The sequence below is a fragment of the Malaclemys terrapin genome, chromosome 4 (assembly GCF_027887155.1).
Source record: "Malaclemys terrapin pileata isolate rMalTer1 chromosome 4, rMalTer1.hap1, whole genome shotgun sequence".
Lineage (NCBI taxonomy): Eukaryota > Metazoa > Chordata > Testudines > Emydidae > Malaclemys > Malaclemys terrapin.
The window spans coordinates 97,148,205-97,169,926 of record NC_071508.1 but is presented as its reverse complement, the minus strand read 5'-3'; the positions used below and the strand labels follow the sequence as shown (position 1 = coordinate 97,169,926).

Sequence of the window (21,722 nt, the reverse complement as noted above, 5' to 3'; positions counted from 1 at the left end):
GTCTGAGTATATACTAAGTGGAACTTTTTATTTATTTATTTACTTACACATACACACACACACACACGTCCTAGAACAGAAGAGGTCAAACATCATGCAGGGAAATCCCTTCTTGCAGGAATCTCAGTCCAACATCAGTGCCCGGTTCTCAAGGAGCTACTGTCTTTATGAATTGATGCTAATCCGAGACTAAAGCAGACAGTAAATTCCTCTAGCTGCTTGCACAGCTTCCTCCATGCAGAAATTGTCTCTAAACAGAACTTTGCATAGCCCAGAACCTAACAACACTGCTTGTCTTCCCAAGACTGAACACAAGAAAAAGAATTTGGAAAACTGTGAAACAGCACTATCTGGTGACATCTATCATAAGTGTTTTACAGTATGTGCCATATTGGACTTTTCCTGCACAGCCCAAGTGAGGAGTGTTTGCATTAATGGGTGCTGCTGCATGGCCGAGTCTAGTTTACTCTTAATAGGCCAGAATGGGGATTGGGTAGCTGAGCATTTCATTAGTAAGATGTAGACTGAACATATGTCTCTTTAGACTCTTGAGAGTAAGGGAGCAGAAGCACAATCTGCTTGAAACTCATCACAGTAAGCAGGATGGATGCCTTGTGTTTAAACTTAATTGCACCACATGTAGCTTCTGCTCAGACCTCTACTGAAGCACAGCAATTTTATGCTGCCTGCTGCATCCCACATCAGGATTTGCAAGTTCATAGTTATAACGTCATGATGAACTTTTGCAGCAGTTCTTTACAAAAATGAATGAGTTTTTCAAACAACGGACATAAAAATGAAAGAATATTTCAGGGCCTGATTCTGATCTCTTACTGAGGTAACTCAGAAACTCCCTGGAAATCAGTGAGCCAGTTAAGATCAGTATCAGACCCTCAGTGTTTTACAACAAGGATTTTGAAACAATTGATTTTTTTCTTAATTTAAAAAAAATGAAATTATGAATAATTTTATTTATATTCAACGAGAGTGTACCACTTTAAGAGAATTACTTTATCTCATTTCCTGCTGAATTCTAGGCTAAAAATTTATTTATTAGGAGTGATATTCTGGCCCCAGTGAAGTCAACAGGAGTTTTGCCATTAATATCAATAGAGCCAGGATTTCACCTCAGAGAGACAGCATAGATGTCTATTCCAGTCATGCTTCCTATTGGCTCTTTGTCTCTGTAGACCTGTAATGTATGCGGCTTCAGTGTCTTTGTACTTGACAGGGCTGCTATTCTGAAATGACCCTTCTTGAGGCATGGAAGACAAGTTAACAAAATCTTCATTAATTGTGTCCTCTCATCTCAAAAGTTATTGGTTCTGCACCAATGTTATTAGCTTGTTTTATTTGCCAATTCAACTACTGCTAGTTTACCTCTTTATCTAGTGCCATAAACAGGCCATAAGCACCTAGGTCAACAGATAACAGAAATGCCTTTTCAAATCTCTGAACAAGTGGCAGAAAAAGGTCCATGCACTGTCCTTCATCTGGGTCATTATATTTCAACACAGTTGTATTCGAGAAGGATTGTGTTGGATCATAAAAGGTTTCAAGGCATTCCTCAAGTCTGTTTCTGTCTCTACTGTTAGTTTTTGTCTTAGAAGTTGTTTGAAAATGGCGCTTATGCGTCTGTAATACTGAGGGCCGTCCTCCTCTCTTGGGGAGGAGCTGTCATCAAGGAGCTAGTCTAGGATTCTAGAGATCTGCCACAGACTTCGTGTGACCTTGGGCAAGTCATTTAGTGTCTCTGTGTCTCAGTTCCCTGTATTATTAGGGGATAACAGCTCTTCCCTTCGTCAAAGAGGTGTTTTGAGGATACATAAATTACAGATGTTGAAGTGCTCAGCTACTTTGATGATGGGTACCATTTAAATATCTAAAATAGAGATATCATCATAACAGCTGTAGGTGGAAAATGGCCCCTACAAAGTCCAGTTGTTCTCTTGTGATGACACCAAGTTCAAACAGCAATACAACCTGCTGACAAACCTATCAGACAGGTTTTCTGAATATCAATCCTGCTGATGTTCTGAGATGCAACTTCAGGAATTGTCCATTGTATCTCAAATGAGGTTGCTGGACACGTCAAACTGTTATTTGAACTGCAGAATTGCCTTTGCTATGCAAGCTTCAGCCTCAAACTGCATTGAAATAGGAGATAAGTGCCATGTTAAAGATCTGCAGTTCCCCTGAACAGAGTGGCTAACCAGAAATGTAGCTCCATTCAGGAAGCTGCTTATTAAAGCAGATTCTACCTGGGCTAACATAGGCATTCTGCCATGGGCTTCCCAAACAGAATTGTTGAAATCTCTTCACCAAAACCAGTTTGACTCTAGAGAAAGTTCCTGTGGTAGCTGATAAACTGCACAGACGTCTTTTTAACACTGGGGATTTTTTTAAGAGTTGAAAGAATGCAGTGTTCTGTCTAAAAAAAAAATTAGTCTGTGCCTTTGATTGGGAGTGATGGAGTGTGGTGGTGGGCGGGGGAAAGAGGAGTGGAATTGGAAAAGAAATAGATTTAACTTTCAAGCTTCCAATGAGTTGAATTTAAAAAGATTTTTACAAAAATTAAAAATTCCCTGACCCAGTCCTTTCAGAGAAAAGCTGTGTAGCATTTCCAGTATCCCAGGTTTTTTTTAAAGTTTTGTATTGCATAACTGAATTTAAGAAATGTTGCAAATAAATATGTGTTGCTCATAGTGCACTTTGCAAGTTGGTAAGTAGTTAATGCTTTCTAATTGCTTTTTGCAGCTGACGATGGGTGTCTAGAAAACACACCAGACACAGCAGAGTTCAGTAGAGAATACCAGCTGCACCAACACCTTTTTGATCCAGAACACGACTATCCCAGCTTCGGCAAGTGGGTAAGTAAACTATTCTTATTTATTATGACTGCTGGGTCTGCTAAATGGTACCACACAACTGTAAGGAAAAAGCTATGGGTTCCTTTTGCCTGAAAAAAAGAATCATTTGAAAGGAAACTTCTTAAAGAGATTGTACCTACACCTATTTAAAACGTCAAATTAATGGCAAAGAAAAAGTGAAAAATATATTACTGATCAAAAGGCAATGAAAATTACAGAAAATAGAAGCCTCTAGCTTATCACTTGTCCTAAAGCATGATGATTATGAACCTGATAAATCCAATGACCCACTAGTACTTGTAGAACAAATCAAGAAATCTCATACATAGTTGTAACTCTTTTAGTTTAGCTAAACTTATGCTAAACCAGCTTTCCATATGCAGATATTGATAAACGGACGTGCTTGGCAGCGCCTTCTCTTGCTGTAATCACGAGACGATGATACATCATTTAGGACCAGCCCAGTTTAAGATTTATAGCCTTAATTACTTCACTTATATGATCCCTAAAATTCTAGACAGAGTCAAGCCAAAAATCCAAATATTGGAAACTCTTATTGAAGTCTAAATAATTAGCATCAAAGGTTGTAATATTAAAAACACCAGATGGTGAACTCAGTTTACTATTTATGCCAGATAACATTGTTAGTTTTCTTATTATTCATAAGTAATTTATTTTCATAATGCCACTTTGAAGACTATAAAAACATGTCTGCAAGTTTTTGGACTATAACAATATGTCAGAACCAGGGTACATCATACTAGGTTGTCATTAATGATATACGCTTAACAAATTGTGGGAAATCATTAGTTAATATTGTAAGATATCTTATCTTGAGCTTTGTTGGGTTATTTTTTTAGTTTTCCATCAGTTACTACTAGTTCAGGAAGAAACTTCCCACATATGGATTAAAACAAATTGTTTGCTCCCCAACCAAAATTATATGAGGCAGCAGCAAAGCCAAGTCCAGATCTTTTTAATTAGAGATGAAACAGCTGCTAATATCCATGGTCAAATGTTCTGTTGAGATCCAGGATAGTTGCCCCAGTTGCTTCCTCATCATACATTGCTATATATTAAAATGATAAAGAAATGCAGCGAATGCTGCTGTTGTAAGTGGATTTTACTCTGGGAGAATTATAGCTGAAGGGCAGTCTAAAAATTATCTAACAGATTTTAAAAATAAGAGCCATGTGATGAAGTGGTACAGGCCGTTTGGTTTTAGGTCATTGTTTGGAATCTGGCTTAGATATGAAGTGAGTGACCAAAACTAGCTGTTCATAGCCTGTGAGTTGTCCGGTACACAACTGTGTACACCCACATCCTTTGACTCCCCCCAATATTACCATAGCTGCCTTTAGTTGACACATGTGTTGGCAGTCTCAGTAGAGGGGCCAAGGACGGTATAGACATAAGGGGTAAAATATTGTATTATTCTAAACCAGATTTCCCCAAATGATCTATGTTACAGGAGGTTGCAGATTCCTGTAACTAAGAATCACTGCACCCCAATACCCATAGAGTCAGGGTATCCTCTATATCAGCACAAAACCTGGCCCACTGTTAAGGGCACGTTAGGGCAGGGACCACTGCCTAACCCAAGCCCCTTTTTTGATCTTGGCACCACTGGGTCAGTGAACTACACTGTTTATGCTCCGTTTGTCAGCTCCCAGAGCAGACAGACAGCATGTGTTAATATTAATAATCAAAGCCAAATGATAGTTGCAGGTTAAATAATGTTGATTTGTGTATGAAAGAGAGGGAAGAAATAGATTTTAAACAATAAAATAACTTACTTGAGTGCTTGTGTAGTTGTATATCACTCGTGTGTGTGTGTGTGTGTGTGTGTGTGTGAGGGAGAGACTGTTACTTCAAGTCTGAAAACATAATTTATAAAAGTTAAATAATGGTAGAAATAACCTCATATGGCAGAGTCCACAAGTCCATGTTTGTGCCAAATCTATATAGTTCAGTTATTTAATGGGAATACTAATATGTAAACAATGATAAACTTATCTGTTCATGTATAAGCATCTGTGTCAATTCATATTTTTTTGTCTGAAATGGAAACATCCATAGGTTGGTTTGTTCACTTCCAACTCTTATAAATAGTGATCTTTATGCTTCAGAGGGGAAGGGCTCCTAAAAGTATGATGAATTAATTTTTCTTGCCATGGAGAAAATGCTTTCTTTTTCCTTTCCAGCCATAGACCTGAGGCTGGTGAGACAACTGAGATGACATGAGTCTGGTGGCTCCTGCATGTAACTACTGGTTCTCCAATCTCCTAGCTTCTGGCCAGAGAATGTTTTCTTTTTTTCCTTTTTCTTCTGGTCAGACCTTCTTTTGCAATAGGGAAGTATTTTCCGTCTGGATTCGGCTTTTCTCTACCCTATAGCTTATCTCTTAAACTGGTGGCATCGATCTAGAGAGGTGCATTAGCTGTTGCTGGCTACCAGAAAAATTTCCACTGAGACGATTTAGTCTTTCACATTGGAATATTTCTTAGACTGGCTGACACCAGAAGTTTTAAACATGCTCATACTGTAGGAGGCAAGGAAAAAGAAGAGGCAGTAGAGTTCAGTCAGGCAATCTGACTCATAATGATACATATGGAGAATTAAAAGACAATGACATTTTTAATAACATTTGTTTGTACTAAATAACATGAATTTCCACCTCATCTTGAGGCTAGAAACAGGGCTGGTTTAGTTTATCAGTTAGAGTGGGTGGACCAGAGCCAGTTTAAAAAAAAAATAAAAAAATGGAGAGCAGGAATGTAAGTGCACCAGAAGACAGAGACCTCAATATGAAAGAAATTGCCATCCCTGATCCTTAGATCTTGTTGAAAGCCTGTAGCTAGCACTTTATAGATTTCTGTTTGTACTGACTTTTATTATGTTTACTTAATATCGAAAGATGGTGGGAAGCAGAACAGTATAATATGATAGCTTAATCTCATCCTGTTGGAGCTGGAGTCTCCAAGTGTTGAAATGAGCAAAGGTGTAATTTTTGGACATCTCAGAAAGATCATTTTTTTGCTTTTAAAACTTGACCTTGGGTGGTGACTTTGTAACCCACACACCTCCTGGGTGTGGTGTTCTGTCCCATCTAGTGGCACCAAGACCACTTAGAGAGAGAGTTAAATGAGTCTGCTCTACAGCCCTAGCTAACAGCCAGTTGGCTTTCACTTCATGTGGTAGAGGCTCATGCACTAAGTTCCAGAGGTCCTCAGTTCAATTCTGCCCGCCGACAACCAGGGTCTGTTGCGTTACACCTTTGTCTCCCAGAAAGATGTCTCTCCCACTCATCAGGGATGGTTCTATGTAAGCAAGTGAGGGTGAGGATCTTTTAGTGAATGGGCGAAGGATAGCTGTTCATATTTTTATGGTAGCCCTGTCAGGCTAGTATAGCTGAAAGCAATTGCTGTTCAACAAGGGCAGGTGGCATGAAATGTTACAAAAGAGGTGTAATTCACAACTGAGTTAGAAGGAGGGATTCTCATCAATTTTGACACTGCTTGCTCACAAGAATAGAACCATTGAGCAAAACATAGGGATGGTGTGATTGCAGTACTCCCTGCCATTTGGCTTTTCATCAGTGGATTGTCCATCTCAAGAACAAGGAGTTTGATCATTTTTCAGCCTGATTTTGAAGGCATTTGGATGTTTTAAAATAGATTTTTAGAAATGTATGTACACAGTTATATGTGCATTTCTATGGTAATTGTGCATGCTACCTGCCTGTTTATCAAATAACTGACTTACAGCAATTGTAATAATCAGGAGCACCAATTATGTGGACACATTTTTGCCCAAGCACATTTCTAAACATTGGGGCAGCAATAATGATTATTAGGAAGGGTTACATCAAGGGTTGTTGACCCTTTTTAATGCTGGACAATAACAACACATTATTCAATTCAATGTGGTATATTTTTATTTGGTACTGTACATAAAACTTCAGACATGAAGACTATGTGACCTGGAGATTCTGAATTGAATGATAAAAAGTATTCCTCAAGGTAGTAAGTGTACTGCATTGCTATTGCATTTTTCCTTTAAGTAAATTCTGATAAATGGTCATGTAAATCCAAAGCATGGAGGTGGGCAACCCCATTTGCTTGAAATTATCACCAATGAGATCTAAGGAGAGATTCCACCCCCCATGCACCAATCTATGGCATTAGCCAGGTTGGTTACAAACATCATAATTGAGTACTTAGGCCCAAATTCAGACCTTAATGCCCAGACTGAATAACTGGGCTGGATGCTAGGGAAATGCACAGGGAGAAGGGGAAGGAAATCATCCACCCACCAGGTTGTATGAGCTGTATGCTGCTCTGAGGCCCAAACACATACGCCCCTTCACAGGCACATATTTTCAGATTTGCTGTTACTACATGAACCCAATCTTAGATCATGCTCCATAACCCTATCGGCTCTGTGCTACATATTATACTTAAATGGAAGTTATGGTCTTAAATCATTTCCAAACAGACTAAACAAAATATGATCTTGTTGAGCAGGAACAGTTCAATTGTGAGGAATTTTCCTGCCTGATACGAGTTTTAGCTTTAGTAGCCATGCACTTTTTTCTATGACAGAAACTCCCCCCTTCCCCCCATTAATGAAAAGTATAAGGTCAAGCAGTGTATGAAGATAAACTGCAAATGATGTGCTGATTCCTACAGGGAATAATTTACACATCTGCCTTTTTTAAAATGTTAAATTGAAGTTTTCCCCAAGTGAGTTTGCATAAATGATTGTAGCCAAGAATGTCTCTCTTTGGCCAATTTCCTCTCTGTTCCTTTGCCTTTCTGGCACACCCCAGATGAAATAGTTGAGGTTGGGCAAGAGATATGCCTTGTGAATTTGGGTTTAATGAACATGAAATGTACAAAACAGACAGTTTTGGCAGATGTCATTGTAGCTTGCTAAAATGTTTGTTTTTCTCATATCAAGGCTGCACAGAGGGTAGAAATGTTTTATGAATTTATCTCTCATCTTCTATTTATATGATCAATGTTAGGTCAGTTGTTTATAACAGAATTAATGGCATTGTTTATATAGTGTTTGCCTTTAAAAATGTAGTTCTTCTCTCACTGCATATTCAGGTTGCTTCTTTTTTTTTCCTTCTTTTTTCTAAAGTATAATCAGAATTGAAACAAAATCTGTTGAGCATGTGTCTGATATTCCAGACCTTATTTGAGTTCACTACTTGTATGAAATATAGCAATATGTGGAAACACTTATAAAAACTGTGGTCACAAAGTCATATTTTTTTCCTCATCATAACTTTCCTTTCTGCCAAGACATTTTTTGGCAGATTTTAAAAGGTTCACTCTATTAAAAATGTTATAGACCAAATGGTTTTTAGAAACTTTATTGGGGGGCACTATTTAAACAAAGGAAGGATTGGGCACTGAAAGAATTTCAGCAGCACTTCTTTGCATAGAGAATAGTAAATATGTGGAATAAAATACTCACAGAAACAGTATGAGTGACTAAGATAACGATTTTTTAAAAGGAATTTGGAAAGCATATATAAAGAAAAATATTGAACAGGTACAATTACCATTTCAAAAAAAAGGAAGAGAGCTACAACAGACTGGTATCCCAGCTTCCTTGTATTTTTTAATTAATAATTTCCCTGCTCACTGAGGCCCTGTACACACACAAAAATTACAGTTCAGTATAACATCTCAGACTATCTAATATGCCTGTGTTTATAATTGTTGATGACACTGACTATCCCTGAAGAATAGCAAAATGTAGCCATTAATAGCTGCAGTAATCCAAATGTTTCCTTGTGGTTTATCTTTCCAATAACATGACATTCTGATCTAACTAGTTTCTGAAATGTTCATATGCTAATATTTAAATAATATAGTCTTGCTTTAAAAGACGAGTTAACCAAATTTGATCCATATTTATATTTTTTGTAGAATAAGAATTTACTCTTTGAGAAGCTAAAGAGTGGACCAAAAAGAAGAAAAAGGGTAATTGTCAGAATGCAACTTGTTTTCATTTTAATATCTTGTTTCTGTGTAGAGCTGATGAAGATTAAAAAGGTAAAATCGTATTGCTGAAATGAAGAATTGGACTAATACATCTGTATTATAACTTAGAATACTACTTCAAGTCAGTTTCAGAGTAACAGCCGTGTTAGTCTGTATCCGCAAAAAGAAGAACAGGAGTACTTGTGGCACCTTAGAGACTAACAAATTTATTAGAGCATAAGCTTTCGTGGACTACAGCCCACTTCTTTGGATGCATATAGAATGGAACATATAATGAGGAGATATATATACACACATACAGAGAGCATAAACAGGTGGGAGTTGTCTTACCAACTCTGAGAGGCCAATTAATTAAGAGAAAAAAAACTTTTGAAGTGATAATCAAGCTAGCCGAGTACAGACAGTGTGATAAGAAGTGTGAGAGTACTTACAAGGGGAGATAGAGTCAACGTTTGTAATGGCTCAGCCATTCCCAGTCCTTATTCAAACCGGAGTTGATTGTGTCTAGTTTGCATATCAATTCTAGCTCTGCAGTCTCTCTTTGGAGTCTGTTTTTGAAGTTTTTCTGTTGTAATATAGCCACCCGCAGGTCTGTCACTGAATGACCAGACAGGTTAAAGTGTTCTCCCACTGGTTTTTGAGTATTTTGATTCCTGATGTCAGATTTGTGTCCATTAATTCTTTTGCGTAGAGACTGTCCGGTTTGGCCAATGTACATGGCAGAGGGGCATTGCTGGCACATGATGGCATATATCACATTGGTAGATGTGCAGGTGAACGAGCCCCTGATGGTATGGCTGATGTGATTAGGTCCTATGATGATGTCACTTGAATAGATATGTGGACAGAGTTGGCATCGGGGTTTGTTACAAGGATAGGTTCCTGGGTTAGTGGTTTTGTTCAGTGATGTGTGGTTGCTGGTGAGTATTTGCTTTAGGTTGGGGGGTTGTCTGTAAGCGAGGACAGGTCTGTCTCCCAAGATCTGTGAGAGTAAAGGATCATCTTTCAGGATAGGTTGTAGATCTCTGATGATGCGCTGGAGAGGTTTTAGTTGGGGGCTGAAGGTGACAGCTAGTGGTGTTCTGTTATTTTCTTTGTTGGGCCTGTCTTGTAGGAGGTGACTTCTGGGTACTCGTCTGGCTCTGTCAATCTGTTTTTTCACTTCAGCAGGTGGGTATTGTAGTTTTAAGAACGCTTGATAGAGATCTTGTAGGTGCTTGTCTCTATCCGAGGGATTGGAGCAAATGCGGTTATATCTTAGAGCTTGGCTGTAGACAATGGATTGTGTGGTGTGTCCTGGATGGAAGCTGGAGGCATGTAGGTAAGTGTAGCGGTCAGTAGGTTTCCGGTATAGGGTGGTATTGATGTGACCATCGCTTATTAGCACAGTAGTGTCCAGGAAATGGACCGCTTGTGTGGATTGATCTAGGCTGAGGTTGATGGTGGGATGGAAATTATTGAAATCATGGTGAAATTCCTCAAGGGCTTCTTTTCCATGGGTCCAGATGATGAAGATGTCATCAATGTAGCGCAAGTAGAGTAGGGGCGTTAGGGGATGAGAGCTAAGGAAGCGTTGTTCTAAGTCAGCCATAAAAATGTTGGCATATTGTGGGGCCATGCGGGTACCCATAGCAGTGCCGCTGACTTGAAGGTATATATTGTCCCCAAATGTGAAATAGTTGTGGGTGAGGACAAAATCACAAAGTTCAGCCACCAGGTTAGCTGTGACATTATCAGGGATACTGTTCCTGATAGCTTGTAGTCCATCTTTGTGTGGAATATTGGTGTAGAGGGCTTCTACGTCCATAGTGGCCAGGATGGTGTTTTCTGGAAGATCACCGATGGATTGTAGTTTCCTCAGGAAGTCAGTGGTGTCTCGAAGATAGCTGGGAGTGCTGGTAGCGTAGGGTCTTAGGACAGAGTCTACATAACCAGACAAGCCTGATGTTAGGGTGCCAATGCCTGAGATGATGGGGCGTCCAGGATAAACCCCGATGCCAACTCTGTCCACATATCTATTCAAGTGACATCATCATAGGACCTAATCACATCAGCCATACCATCAGGGGCTCGTTCACCTGCACATCTACCAATGTGATATATGCCATCATGTGCCAGCAATGCCCCTCTGCCATGTACATTGGCCAAACCGGACAGTCTCTACGCAAAAGAATTAATGGACACAAATCTGACATCAGGAATCAAAATACTCAAAAACCAGTGGGAGAACACTTTAACCTGTCTGGTCATTCAGTGACAGACCTGCGGGTGGCTATATTACAACAGAAAAACTTCAAAAACAGACTCCAAAGAGAGACTGCAGAGCTAGAATTGATATGCAAACTAGACACAATCAACTCCGGTTTGAATAAGGACTGGGAATGGCTGAGCCATTACAAACGTTGACTCTATCTCCCCTTGTAAGTACTCTCACACTTCTTATCACACTGTCTGTACTCGGCTAGCTTGATTATCACTTCAAAAGTTTTTTTTCTCTTAATTAATTGGCCTCTCAGAGTTGGTAAGACAACTCCCACCTGTTTATGCTCTCTGTATGTGTGTATATATATCTCCTCATTATATGTTCCATTCTATATGCATCCGAAGAAGTGGGCTGTAGTCCACGAAAGCTTATGCTCTAATAAATTTGTTAGTCTCTAAGGTGCCACAAGTACTCCTGTTCTTCTTTTTACTTCAAGTCAGGGCATTGCTGTGATAAACTACAGTGCCTGGTTCCATAAAAGTCCACTAAGCCTAAATTTTATTATTCTATCACAGCCAGTTGCATTGCATTCAGAAGATGTATTCAAGTGAAAAGCTTTCACGTAAAATCTAAGAATTATATTAACTGGCTTTTTAAATAGGTTTTATTTTGCATAGGAAATGATTTTGAATAACATGGATAATTTCTCCTTCAAACTGACAGGTATGTGTAAAATCCACTGCCAATGCTAGATCCCTATAGAAAAGAATTCTGCCCTCAGATTCATAGATTCATAGATTCTAGGACTGGAAGGGACCTCGAGAGGTCATCGAGTCCAGTCCCCTGCCCGCATGGCAGGACCAAATACTGTCTAGACCATCCCTGATAGACATTTATCTAACCTACTCTTAAATATCTCCAGAGACGGAGATTCCACAACCTCCCTAGGCAATTTGTTCCAGTGTTTAACCACCCTGACAGTTAGGAACTTTTTCCTAATGTCCAACCTAGACCTCCCTTGCTGCAGTTTAAACCCATTGTTTCTGGTTCTATCCTTAGAGGCTAAGGTGAACAAGTTCTCTCCCTCCTCCTTATGACACCCTTTTAGATACCTGAAAACTGCTATCATGTCCCCTCTCAGTCTTCTCTTTTCCAAACTAAACAAACCCAGTTCTTTCAGCCTTCCTTCATAGGTCATGTTCTCAAGACCTTTAATCATTCTTGTTGCTCTTCTTTGGACCCTTTCCAATTTCTCCACATCTTTTTTAAAATGCGGTGCCCAGAACTGGACACAATACTCCAGCTGAGGCCTAACCAGAGCAGAGTAGAGCGGAAGAATTACTTCTCGTGTCTTGCTCACAACACACCTGTTAATGCATCCCAGAATCATGTTTGCTTTTTTTGCAACAGCATCACACTGTTGACTCATATTTAGCTTGTGGTCCACTATAACCCCTAGATCCCTTTCTGCCGTACTCCTTCCTAGACAGTCTTTTCCCATTCTGTATGTGTGAAATTGATTTTTCCTTCCTAAGTGGAGCACTTTGCATTTGTCTTTGTTAAACTTCATCCTGTTTACCTCAGCCCATTTCTCCAATTTCTCCAGATGCCTGCGTCAACATGCCGTAAGGGTGTAAATCACAGCAGATTTTGTCCCTATAATTGGTGTAGTTCCATTAATTTCAGTGAAGTTACTACTGATTTAACCCCGGTTGTGAGAGGAGAATAAGGAACATTATTCTGCATCCAGCTGTGTCACAAACACAACTGAATGGGTTCTTCTCCTGATGACTTAACACACAGTCCAGTGATCACGCAGAATTTTTGCACCCTCCATATCGGTAACCCCTGACTTCTCTCACTGCTCCTGTCCCTTCCTCTGTCTCAGAAAAGGTATTTATCATTCAACTTTGTTGCTGCTGCATTTCTCTGTAAGAAGAAAATGGGACTTTGAAATTTAAAGTGTATTTCCACACTGAAAAGTGACCTTGTAAAATACAGCATCAGGGGTTCCATATTTATTAGAAAATGAGTAGTTTTTATTTGGAATAATTGAAGCAGAAAGTAAAAAAAAATTTCTAACTTCCTACCCTGCAATCTCAACCAGGAAGTCGGAAGTCAAGTTGAGTTCTTTCTGATTCACACATCACCAACAATAAACATTCTGCAATCAGAATTTAATAATAAATTCTGATGATTACTAGAATATTCTCCTCCCTATCCACTAGAAGAATATCCACCTCCCTCTCCTAAACTTGTGTTGGTTTTGCAGTGCTAACAGGGAGAAAAACCATCAACGGATTGTAAGTCAGTAAAGTAAGCAGATGTGCCTCTGGGAGCAGATACGTGGCGTAGTTTTACATAGTAGAACTGCACTTCAAGATAAGATTAGTGAAATGTGCACATCAAAAAGAAAGAAAGATGTTCTCTGTTTGCATGCTGCCTGACTTAACAGGGAATGTAATGCTTATCATCCTCATATGAGAGGAAGGGTGGCTCAGTGGCTAGGTCACTAGCCTGGAATTTGGCAGACAAGGATTCAATTTTCTACTCTGCTACAGCCTTCCTATGTGACCTTGGGCAAGTTACTTAGCCTTTCTATGCCTCAATTTCCCATCTATAAAATGGGGATAATAGTTCCAGTGCCCTCTCACTCCCCCTTTTCCACTGACGAGAAGAGAATCAAGACATTAGCATTTTATTTAGATGATACTAAAGTTTCTAGTCAATCCTCTCATTTATTTCTACACCTTGAAGGATTGCAGAATAGGTACAAGGCCTTTATTACTTTTAGTGGAATAGATTATTTTTTGCATTAAAGCTTATTTAGGGAAAAATTGATTTATAAATATTAAAATCTTTCCCTGGGAGCTATTTGTTCTTCATGCACTGAGAAGAAAAATTAACAACCAGAGTATGAGTTTTAATCAATTCTTTTTAAATAAACTTTGTATGAACATTCCCCTCAAAGATTTGTAAAGCTGCATGATGGAACTATATTATATCCTACTTTTACTAAACATTACAAATTAAGACCCTAATCACATAAACACTGTATGCATGTGAATAATCCGTTGAGTTTATTTGATTTATTTTCCTGTTCGGATAAAACACATATAATATATTACTGATCTGGTCTGGTCTGGTAGAAGCTTAGGGTTCTTATTTTCCATATAGTGGAACTAGGCTATGCTGGACTGGAATCACTAGAGCAGTGACAAATAAACTAGAGTAATCACATGGAGGGCACAAACATTCCAAGAGTAATGATATTGGCATGTCTGCTTGACTGACAGATCATTGGGAAGACAACCTATCAGTTTACATTTGACACTCAGAGCAGTAAAAATTGTTTTATATGTCCATTATTGCTAGTTACCCTAGGGATATGTTTTCTCATTCCTAATCAGTATCTTTTTAATTAAAAAAAAATTTTTTTTTTTCAGAGTGTGAACCCATATCTGCAAGGACAGAGACTGGATAACGTTGTAGCAAAGAAGTCTGTTCCTCATTTTTCAGATGAAGACAAGGGCACTGAATAAGCACAATAAAAATGAATGATGAAAACTCATGCCACCCTCCCGTAGATCATAATATTGCTTACATATAATCAGCTATTAAAATCCTTGCAATGGCAGCATGTTTATTATTTATATAATTGTGGATGAAAAACAGATGTATTTATAACATTGTTCTCCTGGATAATGAAAATATGATTCTGCTTTCTGTTAAATTATGGTAATAGGACCTTTTAGTTGTTTTTGTTTTCATCATGGAGTGAGTTTAAAAAATATTAGTCATTTTAGTAACTAATGTGAGTTAAATAGCATAACCAGCAGCTTGTAAAACAGAAGATGATATAAAAAATTGCCCAGTTTAATTCCAGTGTTTATTCTTATATTTTCCCATGTTTGACACATGAAAATTATAGTTTTATTTTTTTTGTTCACAGATACTGTGATTTAACAAACTAAAGTAATGATAAATGTTGTTTTACCCAGATACTTTCAGCTTTTGGTCTATTTTAATAAATATTCAAGCAATCTACAGTGTTTACAGAGTGACATTTTCCACAGTATTTGGAGGATAATCTGCCTTGGTTATTGCTGTGCTAACTAGAAAAGTGTGGTTTGAATCTACATACTAAAGTAATTTTCCTGATCCGTTTTTATCATTTCACTATCTCATCCTTCCCAGATACTCACACTCACCTTGGTTACCTGCTGGTACTTCTCTAGTTTGCAGACTACGAAATCCAATGTTTTTTTTTTTTTTCCTGAGTGGCTACTGCATTTGTACATTTAAAAAGCGGCCCAATTCATACTCCTATGGAATGCCATGACTGAGGAAAATAACATTTGTGTATGATAACAAAGATCTCAGGTCAGATGTAGCTTATTTGTAAGTGGGAGGCTCTCCATTGTTTTTGGACATAAGGTGTCTTGTCAGCCTAAATTCCAGGTCATGGGCTCCTTCCATTAAAACAGGGATGATCTTATAAAAATCAGGACAGGTACCAACCCTACCTGGCCCCAACACAGCACTTTAAATATTCAGTATGACCCTTGGCCTAACCACAATACAGTCAATACAACTCTCATCATCAGTCAGCTGATTGGCAATCAACACATGCACCTCTAAATATCCAAACGGGGCTATAGTGCAGATGAGATTCCCAGCTGTAGGCTAATCAATAGGCCTCACCCTGGGCCTTCAATTTTACCAGTAGTCTGACGATGGTAAACCCCATATCAGGCTATGTAAATTACTTGCTTTGCTGCAAGAGAAAAAAGAAAGGTGAAAAGGGACCACCATCTATTTCTTGGGCATTTAATACTCCTGGGCAAGAAGCAAGGTGAAAACCTGTAGTCCCTGCGTGGCAGCCTAACCCTTGGTGCTCCACCACTGGTCTTAAAGTTGCAACTGGTTAGCTCAGCTCAGAAGCCCTTGTTATGCTGGTGGAGGATGCTGTTTCCTTCCTAAACCAACAAATTGATATCCACCTTCCAGTCAGATGAGCTGTAATGGGGCCACCAGATCAAATGTTGTTACTTCTAGAAGCTATCTGGCATTGCTTTCCAACCCAACAGGCCACATTACACACTTGATATGTATTTTTCCTACATATCAAATGTCCCAGAGATTATAGCAAATGGGCTCACCTTATATTTATAAATCTCAACAACTTAGATTAGACAGAATGAACTAAGTACATATGGGGAGGGATAGCTCAGTGGTTTAAGCATTGGCCTGCTAAACCTAGGGTTGTGAGTTCAATCCTTAAAGGAGCCATTTAGGGATCTGGGGCGAAACCAGTACTTGGTTCTGCTAGTGAAGGTAGGGGGCTGGACTCAATGACCTTTCAGGGTCTCTTCCAGTTCTATGAGATAGGTAAGACTGACAGGAGCTGAAATTCTACTTGAGGTTAGATGCAGGTTCACCAGATTTCCAAAAACTGGGTTAAAGTGAATTTGAGTTTCCTATTGTAACAATTAAAGCTGAACAAATAATTAATAATACATTATTTATTCACTGATTTCTTGCCTCTCTCAAACTGTTTGCAAGCAGATTGCAAAACTCTAGAATTTGCTCTACCATCTGAATTCATCATGAGTTGCTTCACATTCTTTCCTTTCTTACAAAGATTGTATGAACAGAATCTTTGAGTTGAAGGGAGTATGTTGTAGGGTGCGATTTGTAATTGGATATAGCAAGTGTTTAGCATCTTGCCACAAGATGCTGAGCAACTTCAACTCCCAAAAACTTCATCAAACATTGACTGTACACAGAATTTCACAGCGTCAAATCCATACTTCTACTTATCAAGCTTACTCAACCCTTTAACCTGTTTTCCTGCTTATTCTCCATTCAGAGCAGTAGTACAAAGAAATGATTCATTAGCATAGGTTGGCTCTAAAATAGAAACCAAGGGCTATATGTCATGCCATCAGTTTCAGAGCAGAACTTTCCATTGATTTCATTGGCCCAAAACATATCCCTAAACTTCTAGCTTTGTGCTGCCTGCTGCGGTCACACAGAATTCTAGCGAGATGAGGTGGGTGAGGTAATATCTTTTATTGGACCAACATCTGTTGGTGAAAGAGGCAAGCTTTCAAGCTCCACAAACCTGGAGAAGAGTTCTGTGTAGCTCGAAAGCTTGTCTCTCTCACCAACAGACATTGGTCCAATAGAAGGTATTGCCTCACCTGTGTTGTGTCTCAAATATCCGGGGACCAACATGGCTACAACAATATTGACAGACAGAATTCGAGTTGGTTGAGGCCTTTCCACACCGTTAGGTCCCATAGAGCTGGAAGAGTGTTTCTTCAGATACCCCCCCACCCCATGCCTTCTACACTGTTAAGAAAAATGGTTCTACAGGCTCTCCAGGTTTACCATATAAAGAAAGCCCATTTAATTAAAGACTCAACCACTAAAGTTACTCATTTTTCAATCTTTTAATCCCTTTCATATGCCGTTCCATGTTATTTGTACTTTGTAAATGCATAGCTTATAAAGGGAAGAGTGGGATGTGTGGTTTGCTTAAAACCATCAAAAAAACCTCTCATGTCTGGTTCCTTTGGCAGATCTCAGTCACTTTATCCACACTACATGGTGACGTGATAATTAGACACCACAAACCAACTAGATTACTGCTGAGGTACCACCTGATAACTGTTTACAACTTCAACAAGGCCTGAGAAGCTGAACGTCTCTCAGTCATAGATCTGTATGGAGATGGGAAAACAAGTTCTAGAGTTTGGAGATTTTTTTTTCTTCTTTTTTTAAACTTCATGTTACCACAAAGTAGTAAACCTTCCTTAAAGGAATTACCTGCTAAATGAACTCAAATTCATGGCAATTTGCTGAGTCCATTAAGCCCCCTTGACTGTATATAAAATTAGGACACTCCAAAAAAACTATTGAGAAACTTTAACTTGTGGCTTTTGTATTCTTGATAACAGGATTAACAATTCTATCTTCAGCTCTATGTATGGCCTGCCTTTCTGAAATGAGATAGGCAGGTCCTTTCACAATCAAAAGAGACCAAAGATCCAAAAAAGAATTGTAGTTTTACATAAAGACCCCTCAATATCTTTTCCTCAGACATGCCATATTTCCACTCTTATGGAGTCAATCAGGAAAAATGTCAAATACCTTTTTTTCAGTTAATTGTGCACATTGCTCAAATACAGTAATATAGTTATATGGAGCATCAATCAACAGTAGTTGAATTTTGGTTTCATTTTGGGAAGTGGGGTTTCTGAAAAATTTGAATTCAAACATTTATGATACTTTAGAACTCAAGAACCACTTTATGTTGCTACAGTTGTTTATATTTCAACTCTTTAGAATTAAAAACTTTACGTTGTTAGGTATTTTACAAACATCAAGGGTCTTAATTAACTCTAAAGTATTTTAAGATACAGTTTGTGTGAAAGAAGCTGTACAAAATAAAGTGTATTGCATTGCAATGAAAGTTTTGTCTGGTAAAAATATCTAAGAACTTCCTATAACATTTAAAGCGTTATTAAGTAAGTGAAAGGATATGATTTATGACACAGTATCCTGTGTGTGTTTATATCTAAAATGCGGTATTTTTGTCATTTTAAGATTATTATAATTGTTTAATCAAATCAGTAGTAAAGAACATAAAGAACATAAAGATGCTAATCTGCAAAGCAAACTAAATAGCATAAGAATGGATAATGAGTTAACTGATATGATTTATTTTTATTGGTACATTTGTGTTTATCTAAACAAAGTCCCTTTTGACAACCTTATTCAGTGCCTGATAAGGGACCTTTAAACAAACTGTGCAGTAGCTCCAGCTAGTGTGAGATGAGATCTAGTACGGTTTTAAGTAGAGCTAGTCAGAACATTTGTCTGAAACTAATGTTTTGTTACAGCATTTTACAGAAATCTATATCACTTCTTACAACCCTACTTTTGCCAAGAAGCTTTTCAGCTATGTGAATCATGGGAGAATGGCAAGGAATAGGACAGGAAAGACTGATGACAGCTGGGTTATTAGGGCACTGATGTTGAAGATCCAGGTTCAAATCCTTGCTCAGCATGATTTGAAGTGATCTGGGATGAAAAACTCTGCTCTGAATCAACCAGAGTAGGGCTATGAAGCTGGGCCTCCCAAATACCAGTTCAATACTCTGGCCACCCCTACCATTTTCAAAAAACACATTTGAAAAGTTTTCTTCAATGTGGACCAAAACCAAATTTGAAACCTCGAAAGTTGCTGTGGAATTGTTGTTCTCTGGTCAGCTCTAGTTGTAAGATGGTGGGTACAATTCCGATCTCATTTACAATGGTGTAAAAGTGATGTAATCCATTGCCTTCAATGGCATTACTCCTGATTTACACTGTTGTAAGAGACCAGAGATTAGGTCTTTGGATTTTTTGAATGAATGGGACAAAGAGTTTAGACTGCTGTAAAGTTCTCAGGTGCGGGTATATTTACAATGTGCTGTGTGGAAAGAGACAGGGAAGGTGGTAGATACAGAGAGCACAGCCATTAAAACCAAACATCGATCCATGTCAAATATCAATCCATGTCTACTACTGTTCTGTTAGCTGATGCTGCACAGTCAGGCTTTAAATTCCCTCTGGATCTATTCCCTCTTTTGTGCAGGATGACACTGGATGCCAGTGAAACAAAGGATAACATTTTTAGTCATGCAAGACCTCCCCCCCATGTCTCAGGTCAGTAGGGTCTGGCACTGCCTCTCTCTGAAATTAGACACACAACCTGATCTATACAAATTAAAAGGGAAGGAAACACCTTTAAGGGGAACTGAAATGCTTTGAAATTAAGAAACAAAAACAATCCTGCACAAATGTCCAAGTCCCAGTGTGTGTGGTGTGTGTACATTTAAAATAGCCAAATACAGTTTTAAACAAAATAACTGGAAATTTGTTCCTCCTTTACTTACCTAGCAAGAACTATGTTCAGGTTACCATGCTTCCTGTAGGAGGGCAAGCCACATCGCAAACCCCTACTGCAAATTAAGGGAAGCAGCCTTACAGTTTGCTGTTACTAAGTATTTATTTATCATTTTTAAATCTAAGGGGTGTTGCATTAATGATTTAGGATCTCAGTCTTTAATTTAAAAAAAAAAAGTATCGCTGTTCCCCTTTAAAAGTAAACATAAGAGTAGTTAAGTACTGGAACAAATTGTTCTTCGGTGACAGGGATGACACAAGTTAGATAAACACCTGTCAGGGATGGTCAAGTATAATTTGTCCTGCCTCAGTGCAAGGGGCTGGACTAGATGACCTCTTGCTGTCTCATCCAGTCCTATGATTCTCTGATAGGGAAAACGCCTTGAATACAAAAGGGCAAATCTTTAGCTGGTATAAATTTGGTTGTAGCTCCATTGAAATCAATGAAAATAACTTGCAACTTGATTCTTATTTTACAGATGACGAACATGAGGCACAGAGGTATTAAAGGACTTGCACAAAGTCATAGAGCTAGTTGGTGTCAGAGCTATGAGCAGAACTCAGATTTCTTGGTTCTCGGGCCTTTGCCTACACAATGGGCTTAAGTCTCTCACTATCACCTAATTTTTTTCCACTGCCTTCTCTTGTATATTAAATGTAAGAATTTAACAGCTCTTTGCTCATTCGTTATTGTTTCATTATGAAGTTTAATGTGATTAAACATAAGTAAATCATTCCCCAGATATGTACAGTACCAGATCTCCCACATTCATGCTTTCTGCCATTAGTTAAAGAATGGGGTTGAATTCCAGTGTATCATCCTAATTCACCATGAGGAGGAAGTATGTAGTATCTGATCATGTTTGCTTTATTTATGATGCTAACTGCTTTCCAATGACTATGTGATTCTTGACAATAGGAATATCTGCTAGCCATGTGTTGAACACATGGCAGCATTACAAATCTTAAATGATTGTGAATGCCATGGCAGCAGCATTAGCAATTGGAGCTGAAAGAGTTTAGAAAACTTGTCTGGCTATTTTCTTGGGTGGAGACGGGGGCGGGGGCGGAGGAGAAAGGGAGGGATTTAGGGGTTGGAAATATAGAGATTTGGGCTGAAAGATTAGGGAGATCTGAATCATCTTTTGCCTATTACAAAGATCATAATTATTCTCAATTAACTCATAGAATCAAACTCTTATTCCAATACATGGATATGACATGGTGTCTTCTATATTTAATTGCAATATTTCCTCATCCGACTATCTTCTCCAAGAAAAACAAGGGTGGGAGTCAGTGGCACAATTTCATTATAAAATGACTAAGGCAAAGGAGAACGCACCAAGAAGAACAAGTAATGAGCTGTTTGCTAATGGCCTCACAGAGCCTCTCTCCTTCCCTGACTGTTGTCACTCATTTACAGACCACTGAATCTTGAGTTTAAATGTATAAATCTTATCTACGTTTAAGCTTGATTTTTGTCCTGAACTGAATGGACAAATGACAGTTGTTTGCAGTGTTGTTGTGGCCATGTTGGTCCCAGATATGAGACAGCCAAGGTGTATGAGGTAATATATTTTATTGGCCCAACTTCTGTTGGTGAAAGAGACAAGATTTTGAGCTTATTGGAGGAAGAGACCCAGTACTGTGAGTGTGACTACACCCTGTAGT

General features: G+C 38.6%; 1 protein-coding gene across 2 annotated transcripts in view; it reads left to right on the top strand.

Annotated features, from left to right (window-relative positions):
• LOC128836295 (neuroendocrine protein 7B2-like) overlaps positions 1 to 15,138 on the top strand; it is a 75,727-nt gene extending 60,589 nt beyond the window's left edge. For both annotated transcript variants that reach the window (XM_054026430.1, XM_054026429.1), the window contains exons 4-6: positions 2,758 to 2,870; positions 8,816 to 8,869; positions 14,540 to 15,138. In XM_054026430.1, coding sequence (XP_053882405.1) covers positions 2,758 to 2,870; positions 8,816 to 8,869; positions 14,540 to 14,635 — 263 coding nt within the window. In that variant the 3' untranslated portion in view covers positions 14,636 to 15,138. The remainder of the gene's footprint in view (positions 1 to 2,757; positions 2,871 to 8,815; positions 8,870 to 14,539) is intronic.
• The last annotated feature ends 6,584 nt before the right edge of the window (positions 15,139 to 21,722 follow it).